Raw genomic sequence first — 20,068 nt, 5'->3', positions numbered from 1 at the left:
CCAGTGACAGATGGGCTGTTTCAAAGCTCACCACTCACACTGATGAACAGTGAAGCTTTCCTCTATCTTAGAAAGGTCTGGGCAACACAGCAACTTATAAACAGCCCAGGATTCAGCAAACTCTGAAAACTGGACTTTACTAGATCTAGAAAGGTGGAAAATGAGTAGAGGGATAGGATTTTTTTAAAGTTAAAGCAAATACAGCAATAAAAACACTTTTAACATGGAAAATATGCATTTGCAGTGTACTGTGACCTTGAAGTTTATATGTATAGTTAGGGGGTGAACAAGGCATAGCCCCATGTTGGGGATGTAGGGTGGAAAGTCCTGTATAAATACAGATTAAATATTTATTTTTCATATTTTACATTAGCTATGACTGTTTTAATGTATGCTTAACATGTTCAGTGTTGTCATTGTGAATTATGTGCATTTTACTTAGAAAGTCGTGTTCTACTTTCGGCTGCTCTCATTAGGGGTCGCCACAGCAGATCATCAGTCTGCAGAAAGAGTGACACTAGAGTTTTACAGTGTAGAGTTGCCAACTGGCACCAAACCTTCCTTAGAAGGTACACACACCTAGGGCCAATTTAGAATGTCTAATCGACCTGCAGCATGTCTTGGGAATGTGGGAGGAAACCTGAGCACCTGGAGGTAACACATGCGAACACAGTGACGACATGCAGACTCCACACAGAAGGCATCCCAGCTGAGAATCAAACTGGAGAACCTGTTGCTATGAGGTGACAGTGCTAACTGCTGCACCACTCTGCCTCCCTACATTTTACTTAGAAAGTAATTAAATATATGTCATGTACTTAAGGAGTACAGCATGGACACATTTTATATGTTAATAAAACACATGGAAATCATAACAGTTGAGATATAATTGAGGTACTTTTGCAGTACTAGGTGAGGTAACATTGTTACTTTTCTAATAGGCTAATTTCTTTATTATTTTATTTTTGTCTTAAGTACTAAAGTGTGGCTGTTCTAACACTGTTTATAATAGTTGAAATTATTGCTTTTTATGTAGTAACTAGTGTATAGCAGAGAATGCAATGCTGTAGAAAATATCTTATACTGGCTTAAATGTTGCTAATTTTCTTTAGGTCTTTTCTTCTGGTTGATAAACCCCAGATGTGTAGCCTGAACAATGAAGCATACACAGGACCTCTGCAATTCTTTGTGTGGAAGAAAATGCTCAAATTAATTCGGCCAGGTAGGAATTCATACTTTTGGAAACACTGCCAGTCACAACCAAGTTTTACTGCTATTCTTAATTGGTACTTTTATTGATTGTCTTCCTGGAATATTTTAGCTTGTTGTGAGTCCTTCCTTTCAACGGTTATATATGTGAGACTGTTGCTATCTTATATGTTCATCTATCTGATTTACTACCTTAGCTGTACTTTTAGTTGCAACAGCAAAGGAACAAATAAATTTGTATGTCTTTTCTAACAATTCTGAACACATTACTTTTTGTCAGAGTGCTAAAAATGGCTGATGATGTTTCTTTTAGGGACAGAAAAAAGATGCTTTTAGCTCTGCTATACAACAAAATAGTGATTTTGTAATTTTGATATATATTGTATTTGTCACCCTGACAAAAAAAGTAATGTGGACTTTTTTCCAAACAAATGCAGTTTGATAGATATTTGCAGTTTCTCAAATGTTGTGGACCACCTCTGCCTGTTTTTGGTACTAATATATGCAGCACTGTATATCTGCAATTGTTTCATATCTTGTAGTAGGCCTTCCAAGACAAATCAGTTGGATATTTATCTGTTTATTTTACTTAAGGTGCTAGTTTTAAACATAAGGGAATAGGTCTTGTGTGAGTGATGAGACATATTTTTCAACTTACTTTTCTATATGCACCTATCAGGCCTTATCCCACTGCATAGCAAGCCTCAGCAAATGGATATGCTCATGACTAGCTGAAGCTGCTGCCCACTTCCATGGTTCCCCTAATGCTGCTTTGCTGCAGTATCAGCTACACACTACAGGATAATCCCTTAGTGTGGCCCGTGAGTGCACAGATTTCTTCTTCTTCTAGGAAATGAGTCATTGGTGGGCATCAGTTTGTTTTCCAGATGAGCTTAGTGTGACCACTACATTAGTGAGGAAGGGAAGGGTCTTTTTGTATCACTGCAAGGCACATAGTGTGAGGCCCAGTGAGAACAAGGTACAATCTCCACTGCATTTCCCTGCTTTTTTTTTTTTTTTTTCAGACGGTACATCTCATGCCATTGCACCTATATTCTCCATTCTCGCATCTTCACAGCACTTGCTGTTGTGGTCAGTGTCTCTCACAGCCACTAACAGAGTACCTTCATTCTATTCTTGCTCTCATGGAGAGTTGCCACAGGCAGTTAATCTCATCCACAGCTAGGTATTCAGCTGCCTGGGCTCATCAGTGCTCGATAGTCACTGGTCTCACAGGAAGGGAATATGCAATTTTAATTCTAGGGTCATACCAACACAGTAGTTAAGTTTTAATACAGTTTATATTCCCACTTTGAACAAAATTGCACAAAAAAACTGAGTATGCCAAATAAAATAAATAAATGATGAGAAAATCAAATAAAACAAACAGAGACTTCACCATTCCTTATAGTAGGCAGTTACACACATGTTGGTAGTATTAAACAGTAATGTTTACATGGCCCAGAAACTGTCAACCCAGTCAGTTCATTCCCTGAATGCAACACATAAAACAAACTTTCAACACCCCAGGCTTTGGTAATTTGAATAAGTGACAGGCTTTGTCCCAACTCACTGTGCCTCTTCCCTCTATACCCCCTCTGTAGTTCATGCAGCATCTTAGGACAGGTTATTTAAAGCTAAACAAGCCGTTTCTTCCTGTTACCTTCAGTTTTGTATAAAATGTGGCTCTAATGGTATATTCATTTGACCTGACTTGACAAATTAGGATTCCGCAAACTGAGAGGCCATATACAGAGCAGACAACTCATTTCATACGGCGAAAATTACGAACGCATACACAAATACAGGCAAAGCATTGTGGTAACCACTGATAGAATCATAGAAATGAAAGGATAAAATTAGCTGTCATTTGGGACACAAATGCAAGACCTCCAGCATACTGTCCTCCTGGAATCAGTTCTGAAAAGTGCCACTTGAGTCCATTGGGCTTATCTGGATAACAAATATGTAAGAGAATAAATAAATAAATAAATAAATAAAAAATAAACAGTGATAGAATTAGTCAGCTACAGGACACAGTGAATTTGAATGAAGCAATTTTGCCAATAATCAGTGATGTGAACACCCAGTGAAACATTATCAACAATCAGTGACTTGATCACCTTGCTGCAGGACATAGTGAATGTGAATGAAACAGTGTTGCCAATAAATAGTGATAAGAGCAGCCAGCTGCAGGACATAGTGAATATGAATGAAACAGTGTTACCAATAAATAGTGATAAGAGCAGCCAGCTGCAGGACATAGTGAATGTGAATGAAACAGTGTTACCAATAAATAGTGATAAGAGCAGCCAGCTGCAGGACATAGTGAATGTGAATGAAACAGTATTACCAATAAATAGTGATAAGAGCAGCCAGCTGCAGGACACAGTGGATGTGAATGGAACAGTGTTACCAATAAATAGTGATAAGAGCAGCCAGCTGCAGGACACAGTGAATGTGAATGAAACAGTGTTACCAATAAATAGTGATAAGAGCAGCCAGCTGCAGGACACAGTGAATGTGAATGAAACAGTGTTACCAATAAATAGTGATAAGAGCAGCCAGCTGCAGGACACAGTGAATGTGAATGAAACAGTGTTACCAATAAATAGTGATAAGAGCAGCCAGCTGCAGGACACAGTGAATGTGAATGAAACAGTGTTACCAATAAATAGTGATAAGAGCAGCCAGCTGCAGGACATAGTGAATGTGAATGAAACAGTGTTACCAATAAATAGTGATAAGAGCAGCCAGCTGCAGGACATAGTGAATGTGAATGAAACAGTGTTACCAATAAATAGTGATAAGAGCAGCCAGCTGCAGGACATAGTGAATGTGAATGAAACAGTGTTACCAATAAATAGTGATAAGAGCAGCCAGCTGCAGGACACAGTGGATGTGAATGAAACAGTGTTACCAATAAATAGTGATAAGAGCAGCCAGCTGCAGGACACAGTGGATGTGAATGAAACAGTGTTACCAATAAATAGTGATAAGAGCAGCCAGCTGCAGGACACAGTGAATGTGAATGAAACAGTGTTACCAATAAATAGTGATAAGAGCAGCCAGCTGCAGGACACAGTGAATGTGAATGAAACAGTGTTACCAATAAATAGTGATAAGAGCAGCCAGCTGCAGGACACGGTGAATGTGAATGAAACCGTGTTACCAATAAATAGTGATAAGAGCAGCCAGCTGCAGGACATAGTGAATGTGAATGAAACAGTGTTACCAATAAATAGTGATAAGAGCAGCCAGCTGCAGGACATAGTGAATGTGAATGAAACAGTGTTACCAATAAATAGTGATAAGAGCAGCCAGCTGCAGGACATAGTGAATATGCAGAAAAAAAAAAACTTTGTGCAAATTCCATAGTGGGGAAAGGCACACACGTGTGCTAAAAAAAGAAGATATATATTTTATATACCTTTTATAATGATACTATTGAATAGTGTAGTATAGTAAAGTACCTTTCTATTGCTTTCAAAAATAAAACAGTCTTTCACTGCCAACTTCACATTTTCAAAATGGAAGTTTATTTAAGGACAACATAAACTGGTGAACAAGCAGAAAATAAAATACAGTCTTTAATACACTGTTGATATTATCTTGTTTAATTCCACAAGTTCCCAAAATACATTTTTTCTCAAAGCTGACTAAAAATAATCAGTACTCACACAGTTCAGTCTTTCATTTACAGGAGTCTGTTTCTACATACAAGGCAGAGAAATCCTAGTATTTGAGAAAGCAATAACAGTCCAGTCTTATTTAAGTTTCGGGGGGGGGGCAGTTTTGCTCACACGCACAGAACTATTACTATACTGGAGATTTTTTTTACAGGTTTTGTAACTCAAATATCTTGAATCTGGAATATACCTCTTTGGGGGGGGTGGGGTACATGGTAACATGCCCAAAACATCTCTTCCCACAACCGATCTCCATTATCACCCTGCCTTACTTATGATTGCCTTCCTGTATTAGCCTTAAAGAAATAGTGCTGTCTGAGCTCAGAAGCTGTCAGTATACAACAGCAGACCACAAACAAAAACTGAAAGCTAATATTCCAATGGACTAGACAATACACTGGTGGCTGCCTACAGAAAATGAAAACCTAAGTAAACCCCAGATAATTATGTTAGGTTACATGTTCTCATGTGGAGATGTCCCAGACCTATTGCAACAGGCTATATTGAGACCAGTTCAGAAAGGGGGAGGTAGTCATACCAGCTTCAAATAATTTCATATCCAACAGTCTGTCTAGTAGTCTGTGCAAATCTTGGAGGAAGTCAGAATGGTGCATACCCAAAATGACACAGAGACTTTCTGTTAGATAGTAAACAATGTGGGTTTATTGAGTGAATTCTTGCTTTTTGAACCTCTTCTTTTAAACATCTTTATTAATCACAGTTTCAACGGTGTCATGGGTACACATGCTTTAATAGAAAATAAAGCAAATCATAGTGATATTTCTCATTGTTTGCATATATTATACAGATGTATGTTTAACAGTTATCATTCCAGCATTACACAAATTGCTCAATTCATGCCATCCCCTAAACCTCACTCCTCCTCCCAAACATTACTGTGTATGTATTTTTCCTACAAATTCCATTTATTTCTGTGTAATTTTTTCATTCCCATTTCTAAAGGTCTCACCTCGAGGTCTTTTATCTCCTTTATAATATTCAGTACTTTGGTTACAGTTGATTTAGACTTTGATTTCCATTTTCTGTTAATTGTTTTTGGGCAGCCAGTAGCTTATAAAGTAAGTAGGGTAATTCAGATCCTGTTTTCCAGCTCAAATTAATCTTTCCACTATTTGCCCCCCAACATTTCTAACAAAGTGCACAGCAATGAGTTTTTAAAATCTGCCAACTTGTTACGTTCCCAACAATCATGTTCCCAGTTACTTGTCTGTTTCCCATCATGCTTCCAACATTTGCTGTCTACCTGAAAAAAACATTCTCTGTAGTTTTCTAGGGGTGCAAAATACCTGTGCAAACACTTCAAGCAAAAAATCCTAAACATTTTGGACTTTGTTGCATGTTTGGGAGCCATGCATATGTCCTCCCAATGTTCCTTTGTAAATTGCCTTTCCAGTCTCTCTCCTCCCAATCTTTTTAACCCCTCATGATTGATCATTTTAGTTTGTGCAATATTTTATATCCTCTGCTAATTACTTTTTAACAGCAGCTTCTGTTCTAGACTAAAATAAAAACTCTACCAGAACTGTTTTTTTCTACTTAGCATTCCCCAATCCATTTCTCTTTGCCTGTACTCTGATTTTAATACCTGGTAGGGAAGTCTATGATTGGCAGTTCATCCTTCTGCTCAGCCTTATCCCCCTGTGTTACCTTTCTATCTGCAGCTATTTATTCCCAGTATCTTGATTCCTTTGCTAATCTTCTCCAGTAAATTCCAACCCCAATTTGTCTATTTTCTATACCCCTACTTCTAGTTATCCTTATTGGCAAAATCTCCTTTCTCCATTCCCATGTTAGTTTAGTTCTTAGAATACTTTCTCCTACATTATGACTATAATATTCTTTATAGTTGTTGTTATTCTGCTTAAGAACCCGCATCCAAAATGCAACTCTCTCCTTAATGCTCAATTTCCCACACACTTTTCTCATTTTTATCATCATCTCTTTCCACATTGATTTATAACCTCCTGATTTGTGTTATGTATCTAAGCCTTAACTGCTCAGCTCCAAAATACCCATTCAAAGCAAGTAATTCAAAACCACCTTGTTCCTTTTTGGGAGGAATCAATCTATCCCATTTAACTATTGTTTTTTCCCTACCAAATAAATTCTTTCAATGCTTTATTATCATCCACAACTTCTTTTCTGGCTGATAAAAATATGCTTGAGCTGTGTATACAACTAAAGGGACTAAAACATTTTCACTGCTTATTTCTTGCTATGTATATCCATAATCAAGAGCTCTCAGTTTCTCAATTTTTGTATTATCTTTTGTTTAGTCTCATTACACATATCCTTAGCTGCTGTAACAGAATCTGTTTAAATCCATATACCTAAACACTTCCACTTATTTTGTCCCCATAAATATGGATATTGCTGAACCAATTCATGTGTGGGTACAAACTTTACCACAATAGCCCTTGTTTTATCTTCATTCATTTTATATTCTGCAAAGACATAAACTGGCTCAGAATGTTCCACAGTGCCAAAAATGCCCTTTTCTGGATGTTTCAAATACAGAATAATATCAACTACAAGTAAAGCTAAAGTTTCTTGATTATCATACTATTTGTATCCATGAATTTTTGAGCCCCTCATTTTCTTTGCCAGTGGCTCTTAATATAAAGCAAATCACAATGGAAAAGAGAACACCCCTGCCATGCTCTTCTTTTCAAACACAGTTTGCTAGAGTGGAACCCTTCCACCTCATTTCTTTCCTCTGACACTTCATATATCCTTCTGATTAACCTTACTATTCTATTAGGGGGATGCAAATGCTACCATTGTCCTACTCATAAAATTCCAGCTGACTGTATTGAATGATTTCCGTGCATCATGACCCACTAACAATAGTGGTGTTTTCTTATATTATGTTTCCTTCTGGATTATCATTGATCTGTTAATGTTAACAAATGCTTGCTTCCCCTTCACAAAACCACATTGATCCATATTTATCAATTTTGACACCTTTGGCATTCTCATAGCTAATATAGGCAAAAGCACTTTATAATCATGGTTTAAAATTGAAATGTGTATGAAGCTGGGTCTGAAGTGTCTCTATCCTTTTTGTGTAATACAGCCATGACAGCTGTTTTCCAAGATGCTGGCACTCACCCCTCCCGTATTTAAAATACTACTAAACAAAACCTTCTTGATCTTTAGTTCTTTCTCATTTTGTTCCCTCCAAACATCCACAAGAAAACGGTCTGTTCCTAGAGACTTGTCTGTTGATTGATTATGAATCACCATTGTTATCTCACCTGTTCCTATATTAGCTATTAAACGTGAAGCCTCATCTTTCTCTAACTTTGGAATAATTAAGTCTTCCATAATTGTTTCCATTTGTGCCCATTCTTGGTCTACTGTTTTATATAAATTTTCATAACATTTCCAAAATATCTCCAATATCTCAAAAGGATCTCTGGTTATTTTTCGTGTCAAAGGCTTCCTAGGTTTTGTGACAATCCTTTCTACTTTCTGTTCCCTAAGTGGTTGTATTAAAGGTTTTTGTGGTTGGAATTATTAGAAAAAGAGTTACTTAACAGCAACATCTCTAAACTCATGAATATTATCCAAATACTCAGTTTTTCCATTTACTGGTCTGCAGTTATTCCCTTTTTGTTCTGTGAGAGTCCCCTTATTCTGCGACATTTTAACTTTTGTCATCTTTTCTGAATAATTCCTATTACTCCTCTTCCATATCTCTGTCTGGCTTTCTACCATATTTTAAAACTGTTTTCATGTTATCACACTCAGTAGCAACCCCTTCTGAAGAAATTTCTATCTTCCCCATTAACTATCAAATAATTTCAGTTACCCATTCCTTAAATTCCCTTATTTCTAACAAACAAGTTGGAATGCACTATTCATTTTCCTGTGTCTGTATCTTAGTTTTTATTGGCTCAGAATCTAAAATAATGCATCAAAGCTTTCAATTAAATACACATGCTGCTGTAAAATATAATTCCTGTCCAGTCTAGCCAAGTTATTGTACCTTGGGGAATAATATGCAAATTCTATCTGGATTCCTACTACTAAATTTATATCTTATGTATCAAAATATTCTCATATATTTCTTCAAAACTCTACCATTCATTGTTATATTTTCCCTTCTAGGTCCTGCTTATACATCCTCAATATTGAAAATTATGTTTCGATCCCCACCCATAAATAATAATCATTGATAAAAACTGATTATTTCTCACAACTGTTCTTAAGCTCCATAATAGCAGTTTCTGGTACATGCTAATGTATGCCTTCTCCCCTGCCAATAGCATCCTATTACCACAAATGTACCACTATTGTCTTTTAATTTTTCTTTTATCATTATTGGTCGCCCTTTAGCAATCAGTATTATTATTATTAGTCCTCTTTCTCTTGTCTCTGATATTCTGATGAATGTCTATCCTAAAATCCTTTCATTGTCAAATTCACAGGTTCATTTTTATCCATGTGTCTCCTGCAACAGTGCTGCTTGCACCCTACATTTTTGAATATATTTCAATACTCTTTCATTTACATTCCATGATAACATGGACAGAGTAGCCATTATGACAGAAGGCTATTACTCCCACTTGTTATATATGATAGTTCTTTTGAATGACTATGTCCAGCTTTTGGCTTAATGCACATATTATTGCTTGTTAGGCTGATCTGTTATGCAGCTGCTTCTTCTCATCTCCATTTGTACATGTTGCATTTTTCAAGGCTTATAGCGGGACATAACAGAAATATACCCAAGATCCAGTACTGTAACAGAAGTGGCACTGTAGTAAGCACCACACCCTCCAGGATACCCTTTCCTGGCTATATGCATCTCCACTCTCAATGTTGCTGTGGAAATAGTGGCGCTGCATGACCATGACTACCAGAGGGCTGATCAGCATTCTCCTAGTCAAATAGGTGTCAGCCATGAAGATAGAGGTCCTGTTTCCACACTGGAAAACTTGCTCTTTCATATCTTACCTTTGTCAGGCATGATGCTTTGTATAGAAAGAATGCATCATGTGACATGCCACTGAGGAGTGCACGTCAAATGTAGTGGAACACCCAGTTGTTTTTTATAGTCATGCTAATATTTGCACACAACAGTTTGCCATATTTCTATTCCCTACTGTAAAGAAAAAGCACAGGCCAATCCCCCAATGGCCACCCCCAACAATACCCCCCACATGCAGCTTACCCACAACTATACAGTGCAGCAATGGCAATGACACAAGTAAACCTCAGTTGTACACCTACGGTGCTCACCATTTAAAGATTTACAACTGCTTTGGCACAAAAGTGTAGCACTAAACTGCCTGCTAGTAGGCATCATGGCCTGACAAGTTGTGTATGTTAACCTGTATAACTGCAGCTTTGTTATTCTGCCTGTCTCCACAAAACTCAACCCAGTATAGAATTATCCAGCATACACGACTGAAAAAAACACAAATGTGGTGATACCTGATCACTGATAGTGGTTATGCATGTCCCCCATATGTTCAGCATTGTTATATATAATGACAGAAGTCAGCATACAACAGCAGATCTAATATGTTAGCATGTTAATGTTATTCAGTTTTTTGTCTAAACATTTGCCATCATGTATTGGAGTGGCACCTTTAAATGCTGCCTTACAGGATTTATAAGGGGTGTTCACTCCTTACCTTTTCGTTAGTTGTACATCTTCTTGCTTTCCTGGAGTAGTTTATCCTTGATAGAAAATTTTGTCACCCATTGAAAATATTTTTCTCCACAGACTGTGCACAAGGAATCTTCTTCTTCTTCTTTCAGCTTTTCCCGGTTAGGGGTCGCCACAGTGGATCACCTTGTCCACTCATGATTGGCAGTGGAGTTTTACGGTGTCGAGTTGCCAGCCCAGCGCCCAACCTTCCACAGAAGGCACACACATGCACACACTCACACCTAGGGCCAATTTAGAGTGTCCAATCCACCTGCAGCATGTCTTTGGGATGTGGGAGGAAACCGGAGTACCCGGAGGAAACCCACGCGACCACAGGGAGGACATGCAGACTCTGCACAGAAGGCACCCCAGCCGAGGATCGAACCGGAGAACCTCTTGCTGTGAGGTGGCAATGCTAATAATTGCTTTAAATGCTGCAACAAAAACAATGTAAGAAAAATGTAGAACCTACCTTACACAGTTAGCAATGCTGCTTTTCTCCTTCTCAGTCAGCTTCACACAGCTGTAATCAGTGCTGTACATCCTCTTCAGTAGCACAATGAGCCTCTAAACAGCTGCCAGCATTTATATTGAGCAAATTTAGGCCTTTGAGCTGCCTGATGATTATGCAAATGAGGGCTTGGCTCAAGGATGTTTCCTTAGCACATAATCAATGCATCACAGCTGGAAGCAGAGTCTCTTGTATAGGCCTACACGGTATCATGCACCCACCTGAGTACCTGCAGTATGAATTGAATATGCTTGGACAGGATAATGTCAGAAGAACAGTCTTGCATTTCATGTTGTACATCTGCAGTCTATCGAGGCACTAAAGAGCAATGCTAATTAAATAGTTTAAGAGCACAGTACACAACACAGCAGTTTCAGACATTTCTCACACCTTTCATTCTCATTTATCACATAGCAATAATGGCACAAACTGTGTTTCACACTGCTACAGTCCAAGCTTACGAACCTGCCCTATGCTATCTGGCAGTTTTCAGAATGTGCATTGGGTGTAAGCCCAAGATGCCAGCCATAATTCTCTGATATGAAACCTGCAGTATGGCCATGTCTTCTAGTGGTACTCTTTCTGGCAAGCTGCCCCAGTCGTGCTGTGAGGGATTCATGTTCTTTGTGTAACAAAAAAAAAGAGAGCGCACTGGAAGTGCCAGCATAAGGTGAATGCCTGGCAATGTCTTGCCAGGGCTGTTAGTGATGCCACAGACAAACTTCACTCTAGAGTGCAGTACAGGCACCAGTATAGTGACCTGCAGAGTTGACATCCAGACTTTCTTAGCCAATGGAAAGAAGAGAGCAGAGTGAAAGCACCTGAAATGTATTATGAGTATTTTGCCTTTTGGTTCCTTAACTTTTTTTTTCTCTCTTACAAGATTACAATGTACATTAATTTCTGTCTTTTATCCATAGCCCAGGAGGCTATTACAGAGAATAGTCTGCTGTGTTACAGGAGAATGGCCTGCCTTTTTAGGCACAATGGTGACTACATCTGTCACCAGTCTTATAATAAAAAGTTATTTATTCTTTCCTTGATATTTTTGACCTGTTAACTTCTCATAGCAGTATGTAAGTATCAGACAGGTTACCTGTAGTGAAAATTACATGATTCACCAAGCAATATAAGGGATTTTACATGTGTAATATGTATGCTGTCACCAGCTTGACTTATGATTTTGCTAGTATGTCAAGTGTCTATTAAACAATGCATGGAAAAGGCAGGGGGACATAATTTCCACATAATTATAAATAATTTCATACTTCATATGTATAGTACAAGGAATATAGTTAGTTTACCATTAATTATTTAATTTGCTCAATATAGTTAGATAGCATGTCTGCAAATACCACTAGGTTCACAGGTATTTTTATTTTAATTTATTGATGGTGTAGTTGTAGCATAATTGTCAGGTTTATATGATAATCATACTGCATTTTATGGGATGTCCCCCCTTTTCACCTCTCCCTCTTTGTTACTGTGCTTTCTTTTTCATTTGTTTAATCTGTATGTTATTTTATTTCTCTCCTTTAATTTTGCATTTCTAGAAAGCAGTTGTCATGGCAATGTCAGGGGCTCTGCCACTTACCAGGAGCCCACACAAAAACACATCACTGCGACCTGGACCTGTGCTATCTGAAGTTGCATCCCCATTTCCTTTCATCCCCATTCCCTTTCCCAGGGGAAGCTGATAGGCCATTTTCCTCTGCCCCTGGTGGAGATTCACTGCATGGGGCTGCTATTGTTCCCAACAGTGGTGCAGCCAGTGGTGAGAGATATGTCACCCACAGGCAGTTTGGAGAAAGAGTGGGGAAAATGGGGGATCATTGCATTGAAACCTGCATCAGCCATCTGGAGATACTCTTCTTGTGACTTCCAGAGTTGTGTCCCTGTCTGTCATTGGCAGCTGCAACCAGGACCCAGTGGTTTGGGAGCCCAAGGAGGTGTTTGGCATCCTATGTATGACATGTACAGGATGGTACAGGGAACAGTACAAACCCTGTCCCTCATCCCTGTGTGCCCCTCCCTTTTCTGTCCTTGCCCCTCCCTGTTTGTTGCCCATGCCTTCCCATCATCATTGCCTTCCCTTTATTTATCTACTGTCAAAAACTCCACTGACACCCCCCTTCCTCAGTCAGTCTTGTCTGTATTATTTATTTGTGCATTTACTTCTGCTACCTACCCTCACCCACTTACCATACCTTCATATTCCCTAACATCCTTACACAACTTACCTTCTTTGAAAAGAGAAAATGGACACCTGTCCCACAAAACCATGCTACCCTTCCTTTCCCTCCTCCATTCTGTTCTTCCTTTCCTACTTCCCTCTGCTTACTTTATCCTTTTTCTTTCTTTCTTATATTCTCATTTCCAGTCCTTCATTTTGTCAAAAACCTAGATTTGAAGTGTGTAGTAGGCGCTTTGCAGTTGATAGAGACTTTTCTTATCTTGCTGCTTGTTTGTGTGTGTGTGTGTGTGTGTGTGTGTGTGTGTGTGTGTGTGTGTGTGTGTGTGAAAGTGCTGAAGCAAATAGTGCAGTTACCCTCCTTGCATTACATAGCCACTACTATGGCCATCTATTCCTCTTAGCAAATGAAAACCATGCCGAGGCCATGGGCAGGTTTGTTAAATAGCTACTATTTGTGCTGTTTCACACTGTTAATTGTTAACGAGCTCTGAGCTGCATCATTCCCAAAAGGTAAATTGTGTCCAACTTACCACTATCACAGTGAGCATGTTTGTGAATCCTAGGAAATGTCTCATCTAATTCTATTAGTCTGTGCCTGGACTGCAGAACTTTGGAGTACTAATATCAGATAATGAAAACTAAAACTACAAATAAATATCAGTAATAAAAAATAATGACATCGTTTTATCTCTTTCTTTCTAGATACATACAGGTATATATATTTATAGATAGATACAAAATATCTCTCTATCTATCTGTATGTATATGTGCGTATCTGTGCAGGTGTGTGTGTGTGTGTGTGTGTGTGTGTGTGTGTGTGTGTATCAATCTCTCTCTCTCTCTCTCTATATATATATATATATATATATATATATATATATGTGTGTGTGTGTTTGCATGTAGTGGCACAGCTAATAGCATTGTTCCCTCACAGTAAGAGGTTCCCATGTTTTATTCTCAGCTGGGGTGCCTTCTGTGCAGAGTCCGCATGTCCGCTTTATGTTCATGTGGGTTTCTTCCAGTTTCCTCCCACATTCCACAGACATGCAGTAAATAGATTGGACACACTACATTGGCCATAGGAGTGAGTGTGCATTAAGTGTGCATTCGTGTTTGTGGTGTAGAAGAACTACCATGGCACCCAGCATTGTAAACCTTGGCTCTAGATGATTTTCATTGTTAAAATGACACCCCTACCCCATGTGGATGGATGGATGGTTGGCTATGGGTCTACTGATAAACAGCAAATGACCCAAAGATCAACGCTCATAAAGTTGACCACAAAAAGGTCGACTTTGAAAATGCCAACATGCTACTATGTCTGTACCAACCAAGAAATCTTTGCACATGCAAAACACTGTTTAAAAAAAAACAAACAGTAAAGCCTCCAAGCACCCCCACAGCCTCTACTAATTATATATACTAACTGCCACAATCTTGGGAAAAGGCAAATTTTCCTAACTCGAGAAATGTCTGATCTCCCACACCTGTCAACCATCTATATAGTTGACTAAATGTTATCAACTAAACAGATGTCAGCCAAAGGGGAACTCTATCAAAATCACTTATACATTATATATATATATATATATATATATATATATATATATATATATATATATGTGGGTATATATATATATATATATATATATATATATATATATATACATACATACAAACACACACACACATATATATATATATATATATATATATATATATATATATATATATAATGTGTGTGTGTTTGTATGTATGTATATATATATATATATATATATATATATATATATATATATATATATATACACACACACATGCATACATATTTGAAAAAGAAGCTTAATGCCTTAAGTATTTTCAGAAAACATACATTAGAATGCAAGAAAGGAAGATTCATAACTAAAACAAATTGTTGTGTTCATCAGGTTGACAGCCCATAATATCCTCCAAATGGAAAGCTGGCATTTTGCCAGGTATTACTTTGCATGTACAGTTTATTCCATAACTTGTGGATCTTAATATTTAAGATATTCTTGACAGAGGAGTGCATGTGAATACAAAAATAATGGATAGACTGCTGCTTAACTTGAAGTCCAAGATTGGTTTGGATTAAATTAGTTTATTACCATAAACAATATTATTGGTTCAAAAACTGTCAGTAGTATATATTGTGACAGTTACTCTTTCTGCAGTCAGGTTATAGCAAACAGATGTTTTACATCTCCTAATGCTACTTCTAAGCTTTTCTCCATACCAGAACCATGGCTAGGGTAGGGAGAAGAGGGCAGCTGCCCCTTTCACAATCTGTTAAAGGCACAGCCAATGGTGTTGTGGAAGTACTGAATTTGCCAATTCCTGGAGTTCATTCTGTTAAAGTATCTCATTCTTTTAACAGCTGTTCACTGTTTAAGTTAATGAAAAATATGTCACATTGCTGGTTTGCTGTAAAGAATTAAATTGTAGGAATTTTTATCTTATTTTAAATTTTTAGTGTTTAGCCTCAGATAAGTTTTTTGTTTCTTCCTCAGCTTTGGTTTGGGGAGGGTAGGGGACTGCCCAGGGTGCAGATTTCCTTGGCTACAACTCCATTTCATACATCAGCTAATAACATGTAAAAGTGACTAGGTTATTTATCTTGCTACTTGTTCTTACTAAGACTTTTACATGGAGAAAACATCCAGGATGTGTTGAGTACATATAGCTTATGTCATAGTTTGTTACTAGCATGCAGTCCAGAAGACTAAGGAGCGTAGCCCAAATTCCGACTTCCCGACAAAGCACTTATTGGTTAGTTGACTCACTCATGGTCATACAGTAGGCAAATAAAGATGATAAGATTCAAACCGTGTACTCTTGGAACAGAAAGCAGCTAATTAGCAAGTTAGTCCTTTGCACTTACAGCCAGAATGAGCATCTTGGTGATATTTGGTGTAAAAAGATGACTAATGCGCTGTACAAGCACACATTTAAAAATTATTGGTTGGAGTCATGTTTACAGGTATTGATAAGATAGTTGTCACTGTTCCCAATAAAGTGAGTTGATCTGATGTTCTTTCTAATAAAGAAAAACATTGGATCATTACTGGGTAAAGGGTATGTACAGCTGAACGTTTTAATAATATCAGGTGTAAAAATATTAATGCACCATACAAATATACATACACTTAAACATCCTAGTGTAGATTCATGTTTACAGGTTGACGATAAGGTAGTTGTTACTGGTCCTAATAAAATAAAATTAAAATTAAATTCTGTGCTGAATTAGAATTTTTTGTTTTGTTTTAAATTTGGCCAGCAGAGGTCAGCAATGCTGTTCTTCAAGAATACGTAGTACACTTTGAAGGAGAATGCCTTACGTATTTATTATTTTCATATGACAGACCACATATACTTAATATATTAATAATGTGTTGCACTGTTATATATTTTTATGTAACAAAATGCATTAGTTAAGAGATTCACAATTGCGTGTACATCCCAGCAGTGGGCTGTTTAAGCTGATGAACCAGGAGTAGTGCTTTATATGTGCTGAAAAGTGTCAAGACCACCAAAACCAGTTTGTACTTACCTTGTCATCTGGTAGACATATCTGCCTTGTATTCTGTTGTCTGTTGAATTTAATAAAAGACTGATTGTACTGTTTATCTCAGTTTCTTTCATTGTGCTGAATGTTGGCATTAATTTAATATAACTGTGACAATGGTGTACTACCATGACAATTGGCTTTGACTAGTCATCAGCATTAGCTAACTCCACAAAACCTCACATAAACTGTTCTTTTCCTCTACTGTGTGCTGCTTTTAATGTAGCATCTGACCTAGATGTCTTCCCATTTTTTTCTTCTTTATCAATTTCATCTCCTCCTCTAGCACATCCTTTGTTAAGGTTGCGACGTGTTGTGGGTCTAACTTAAGGTCCAAAGACAACAATCAGACTACAGTGCCCTGAGTGTGTGAACCTTCCCTGTGCTGTTTCTGAAGTACTCAGCACTCAACAGAACAGTTCATTATGTCAGCAGGTGCATTGAAACCTCTTCTCCACCCCATTGCCATTGTCTTGCATACCATCCTTCCCACTATTTGATACCCAGGCCTAAGGAGAAAATGCATTTGACTGACCAGAGTGGCCTCAAAATCCCTAATCCAGCCTTCTCATACCTGTCCTTAACTTGTCATGGAATTAAAACAGCTCTTTTTGCAATTCCCAAATTTCTTCTCATTTGCAATAATTTTTCTGCATTTTCATTTCTCAATAGGTCAACTTAATCTAATTTGACCCTGTCCCACTTTTGATGCAAAATGATTCCGTGTCTGTTGCACTCTTTCTGCTCATTCTCTATATGTTTCCATGATATTCTCCTTAAGCTGGTTTCTTCTCATAGGTACATTTACCCCCCAGATTCTCCAGTTTTATACCATCTGGCTGTAACTATACAATCATAGTACATGGTGTGAAATAGAAATAAACAGGGAGATTGTCAAAAGATTTCACAATATAAACATGTTCATTTGTTATAATGACTTTCTCTAGTCTTGAAAAAGCTTGATACCTATACTAAAAACAGGTATATGTGGTCCCAAGTAACTGCAAAACACTGCATGTGTCTTATCATATTTGTTGTTTGTATTATCTTCCCATAAACCTACCAGTTGTGGGAGTGTGTACACTACAGGGTCCTGAATGCACCTCATCCACTGCATCAAATTCCAGATGTTCTTCATCCCACATTGCTGCAGTCCTAACACTTGGGGGTAGTCCGCTGTCCCAGTCGGCCCGAATACCAAAGTATAAGGCTGACGTCGGTCAAGGCGCATTAGTCTGACGTCAGGACGGCAGGATACAAATGCGCATGACCGACGTCATATCCCCAGTCTTTTTTGCCGCATGGTCCGATGCAGAAGCAGTATTGCGAGTGCAGGTTGGCGTTCTGAAATTTTCTGAAGTCGGAGTTTCAGACCGAATCAAAGTTGGCTAAGTACCCCGTTGGGGAATATTTTGGTTTTTTCTTGCCTCAGTATTTAACCGGATGTCAGAAAAAGTGAATAACTGTATTTCTTGTGGGAAACAGATACCTCATAGGGATTACCATACCTTGTGTATACCTTGCTTAGGGCCTGAGCCCGGCGTTGTTGGATGTCGCTCTTGTGCTAGATTTAACAAACGCACTATAAAGAGAAGATTAGACTGTGCCAGGTTAGTTTTTGGGAAGCGTTGTAATTATAAAATGCCGTCGGATGCTCCGACGCCCGCTTCGTCTAAAAAGCGCAAGGACAAAGCAGCAAAGCCTAGGTTGGAAGAACCGTCTGTCCCGGACGTCGGTTCTTTAGAAGGCTCGGTGGAGCGGAGGTTCTGCCAGAAGTTTCTTTGGAGTCTCAGGGAGAGACTTTACTGTTACAAGATGTGTCCTCTCAGGAGGTAGGCCAGGCTGAAGGGGCTTCTCAGGTAGCTGTTCTCTCCTCCCTTCCTAAGGTGGTTAGGCCCTCCCTTCTGTTTCCAAGGCTGCTTGAGAGGCAGGCCAGGTTTAACTTCAGTGGGTGTCTCTCCTAGTTCTTCAGGGTCTTTGCCTAAGAAACATATGCTTAAAATGGCAGAAGATTTGATTACTATGATTAGAGGTTCTATGCCCCTCCTGATAAGAGGCCTAGGGTGGAACCTGAGCTTGAGAGTTTTGAGCAGTGTTCGAGGCTTCTGAGTCTTGACTGAAGACTTACAGGAGTATCCTCCTTATTCTGATTCTGATGTAGATGATTCTACTCCTTGCTTCTCCTCCTGAGGATTTTTCTTTTTCAGAGACTCTTCATTCCACGACGGAGCATTTTAAATGGGAAGGTCAAGATTTCTCTGATTCCAGGAAGAGGCTTAGGGAATCTTTGCTTCTACCCCAGCATAGGCCTTTAGCTATACCTCCTGTTCTGGATGTGGTGGAAGATGTTTTGCAGAGGCTTCCCTGAACCCTGATTCTTTGCCTCCTGCCCCAGTTAAACCGGATAGGTATTATAGGGTGCCTGAAGCTCATAAGTATCTTTTTAAGAGTCCTAGGGCAGACCCAGAAACTGTTTCTCAGGGGCCTAAAGGTGTTAAGGCTTCTGTTGTTAAAAATCCTGTTCCTCCTGATAAAGAGGCAAGGGCTTTGGATAGATGGGGAAAGAAGGTGTATACTTCTTCCACTTTAGCCATGAGGGCTTTGAATTGCCAGTTCCACATGTTAAAATACCAAAATTATCTCCTTTCACAATTGAAGTCTAAGGTGGATGCTCTGGCGGAAGGTATTGAGTGTAAAGAGTTGCAGGATTTAGTTCATGTTTCTGAACAGGTGGGTAAGCATTCCTTGCAATGTGGTTTTGATGCTGTACAGGCCTCTTCGAGGGTGGCTGCCACTGGTTCTGTTCTTCGCAGGCACGCCTGGCTGAGGGATCAGAATTTAGCTGAGCATGTTAAGACAAGGATTTTAGATGCTCCGTTACAATCTGATGTGTTGTTTGGTTCGCCTGTGGAAGCAGTTTTAAAGAAAATGGAGGACAAGGCTAAGTCTAGGCAGACTGATAAAGATTTTTTGCAGGTTCAGCCTCCGAAGTTTAGTAGAAATTGGCCTACTAAGGGGTGGACATATCCTTCTTATGATTCCCAGTCTAGGGGTAGGTCTAGACGTGGTAGGGGCAGAGCTCGAGGTTCTTTTAGGCCTAGAACAGGGAGTTCACCTACTCAGTCTTCTGGTGAGGGCAGGGGTCAGTCCTTTCGTAAACAGACCCAATGACCTGCCTTTTCAGCTGCCAGAGCCT

At 38.7% G+C, this 20,068-nt stretch overlaps 1 protein-coding gene across 1 annotated transcript in view; it reads left to right on the top strand.

Moving 5' to 3' along the window:
* Positions 1 to 20,068, top strand: part of LOC122800085 (zinc-binding protein A33-like) — a 270,210-nt gene that overhangs the window by 230,534 nt on the left and 19,608 nt on the right. Inside the window, exon 6 of the mRNA XM_044069600.1 lies at positions 1,113 to 1,222. Within this exon, the coding sequence (XP_043925535.1) occupies positions 1,113 to 1,222 (110 nt within the window). The remainder of the gene's footprint in view (positions 1 to 1,112; positions 1,223 to 20,068) is intronic.

Source organism: Protopterus annectens, chromosome 4.part0 (genome assembly GCF_019279795.1).
Source record: "Protopterus annectens isolate FY-2018-M chromosome 4.part0, PAN1.0, whole genome shotgun sequence".
Lineage (NCBI taxonomy): Eukaryota > Metazoa > Chordata > Ceratodontiformes > Protopteridae > Protopterus > Protopterus annectens.
The sequence above is the reverse complement of the archived record's forward strand: the minus strand, read 5'-3'. Positions and strand labels throughout refer to the sequence as shown.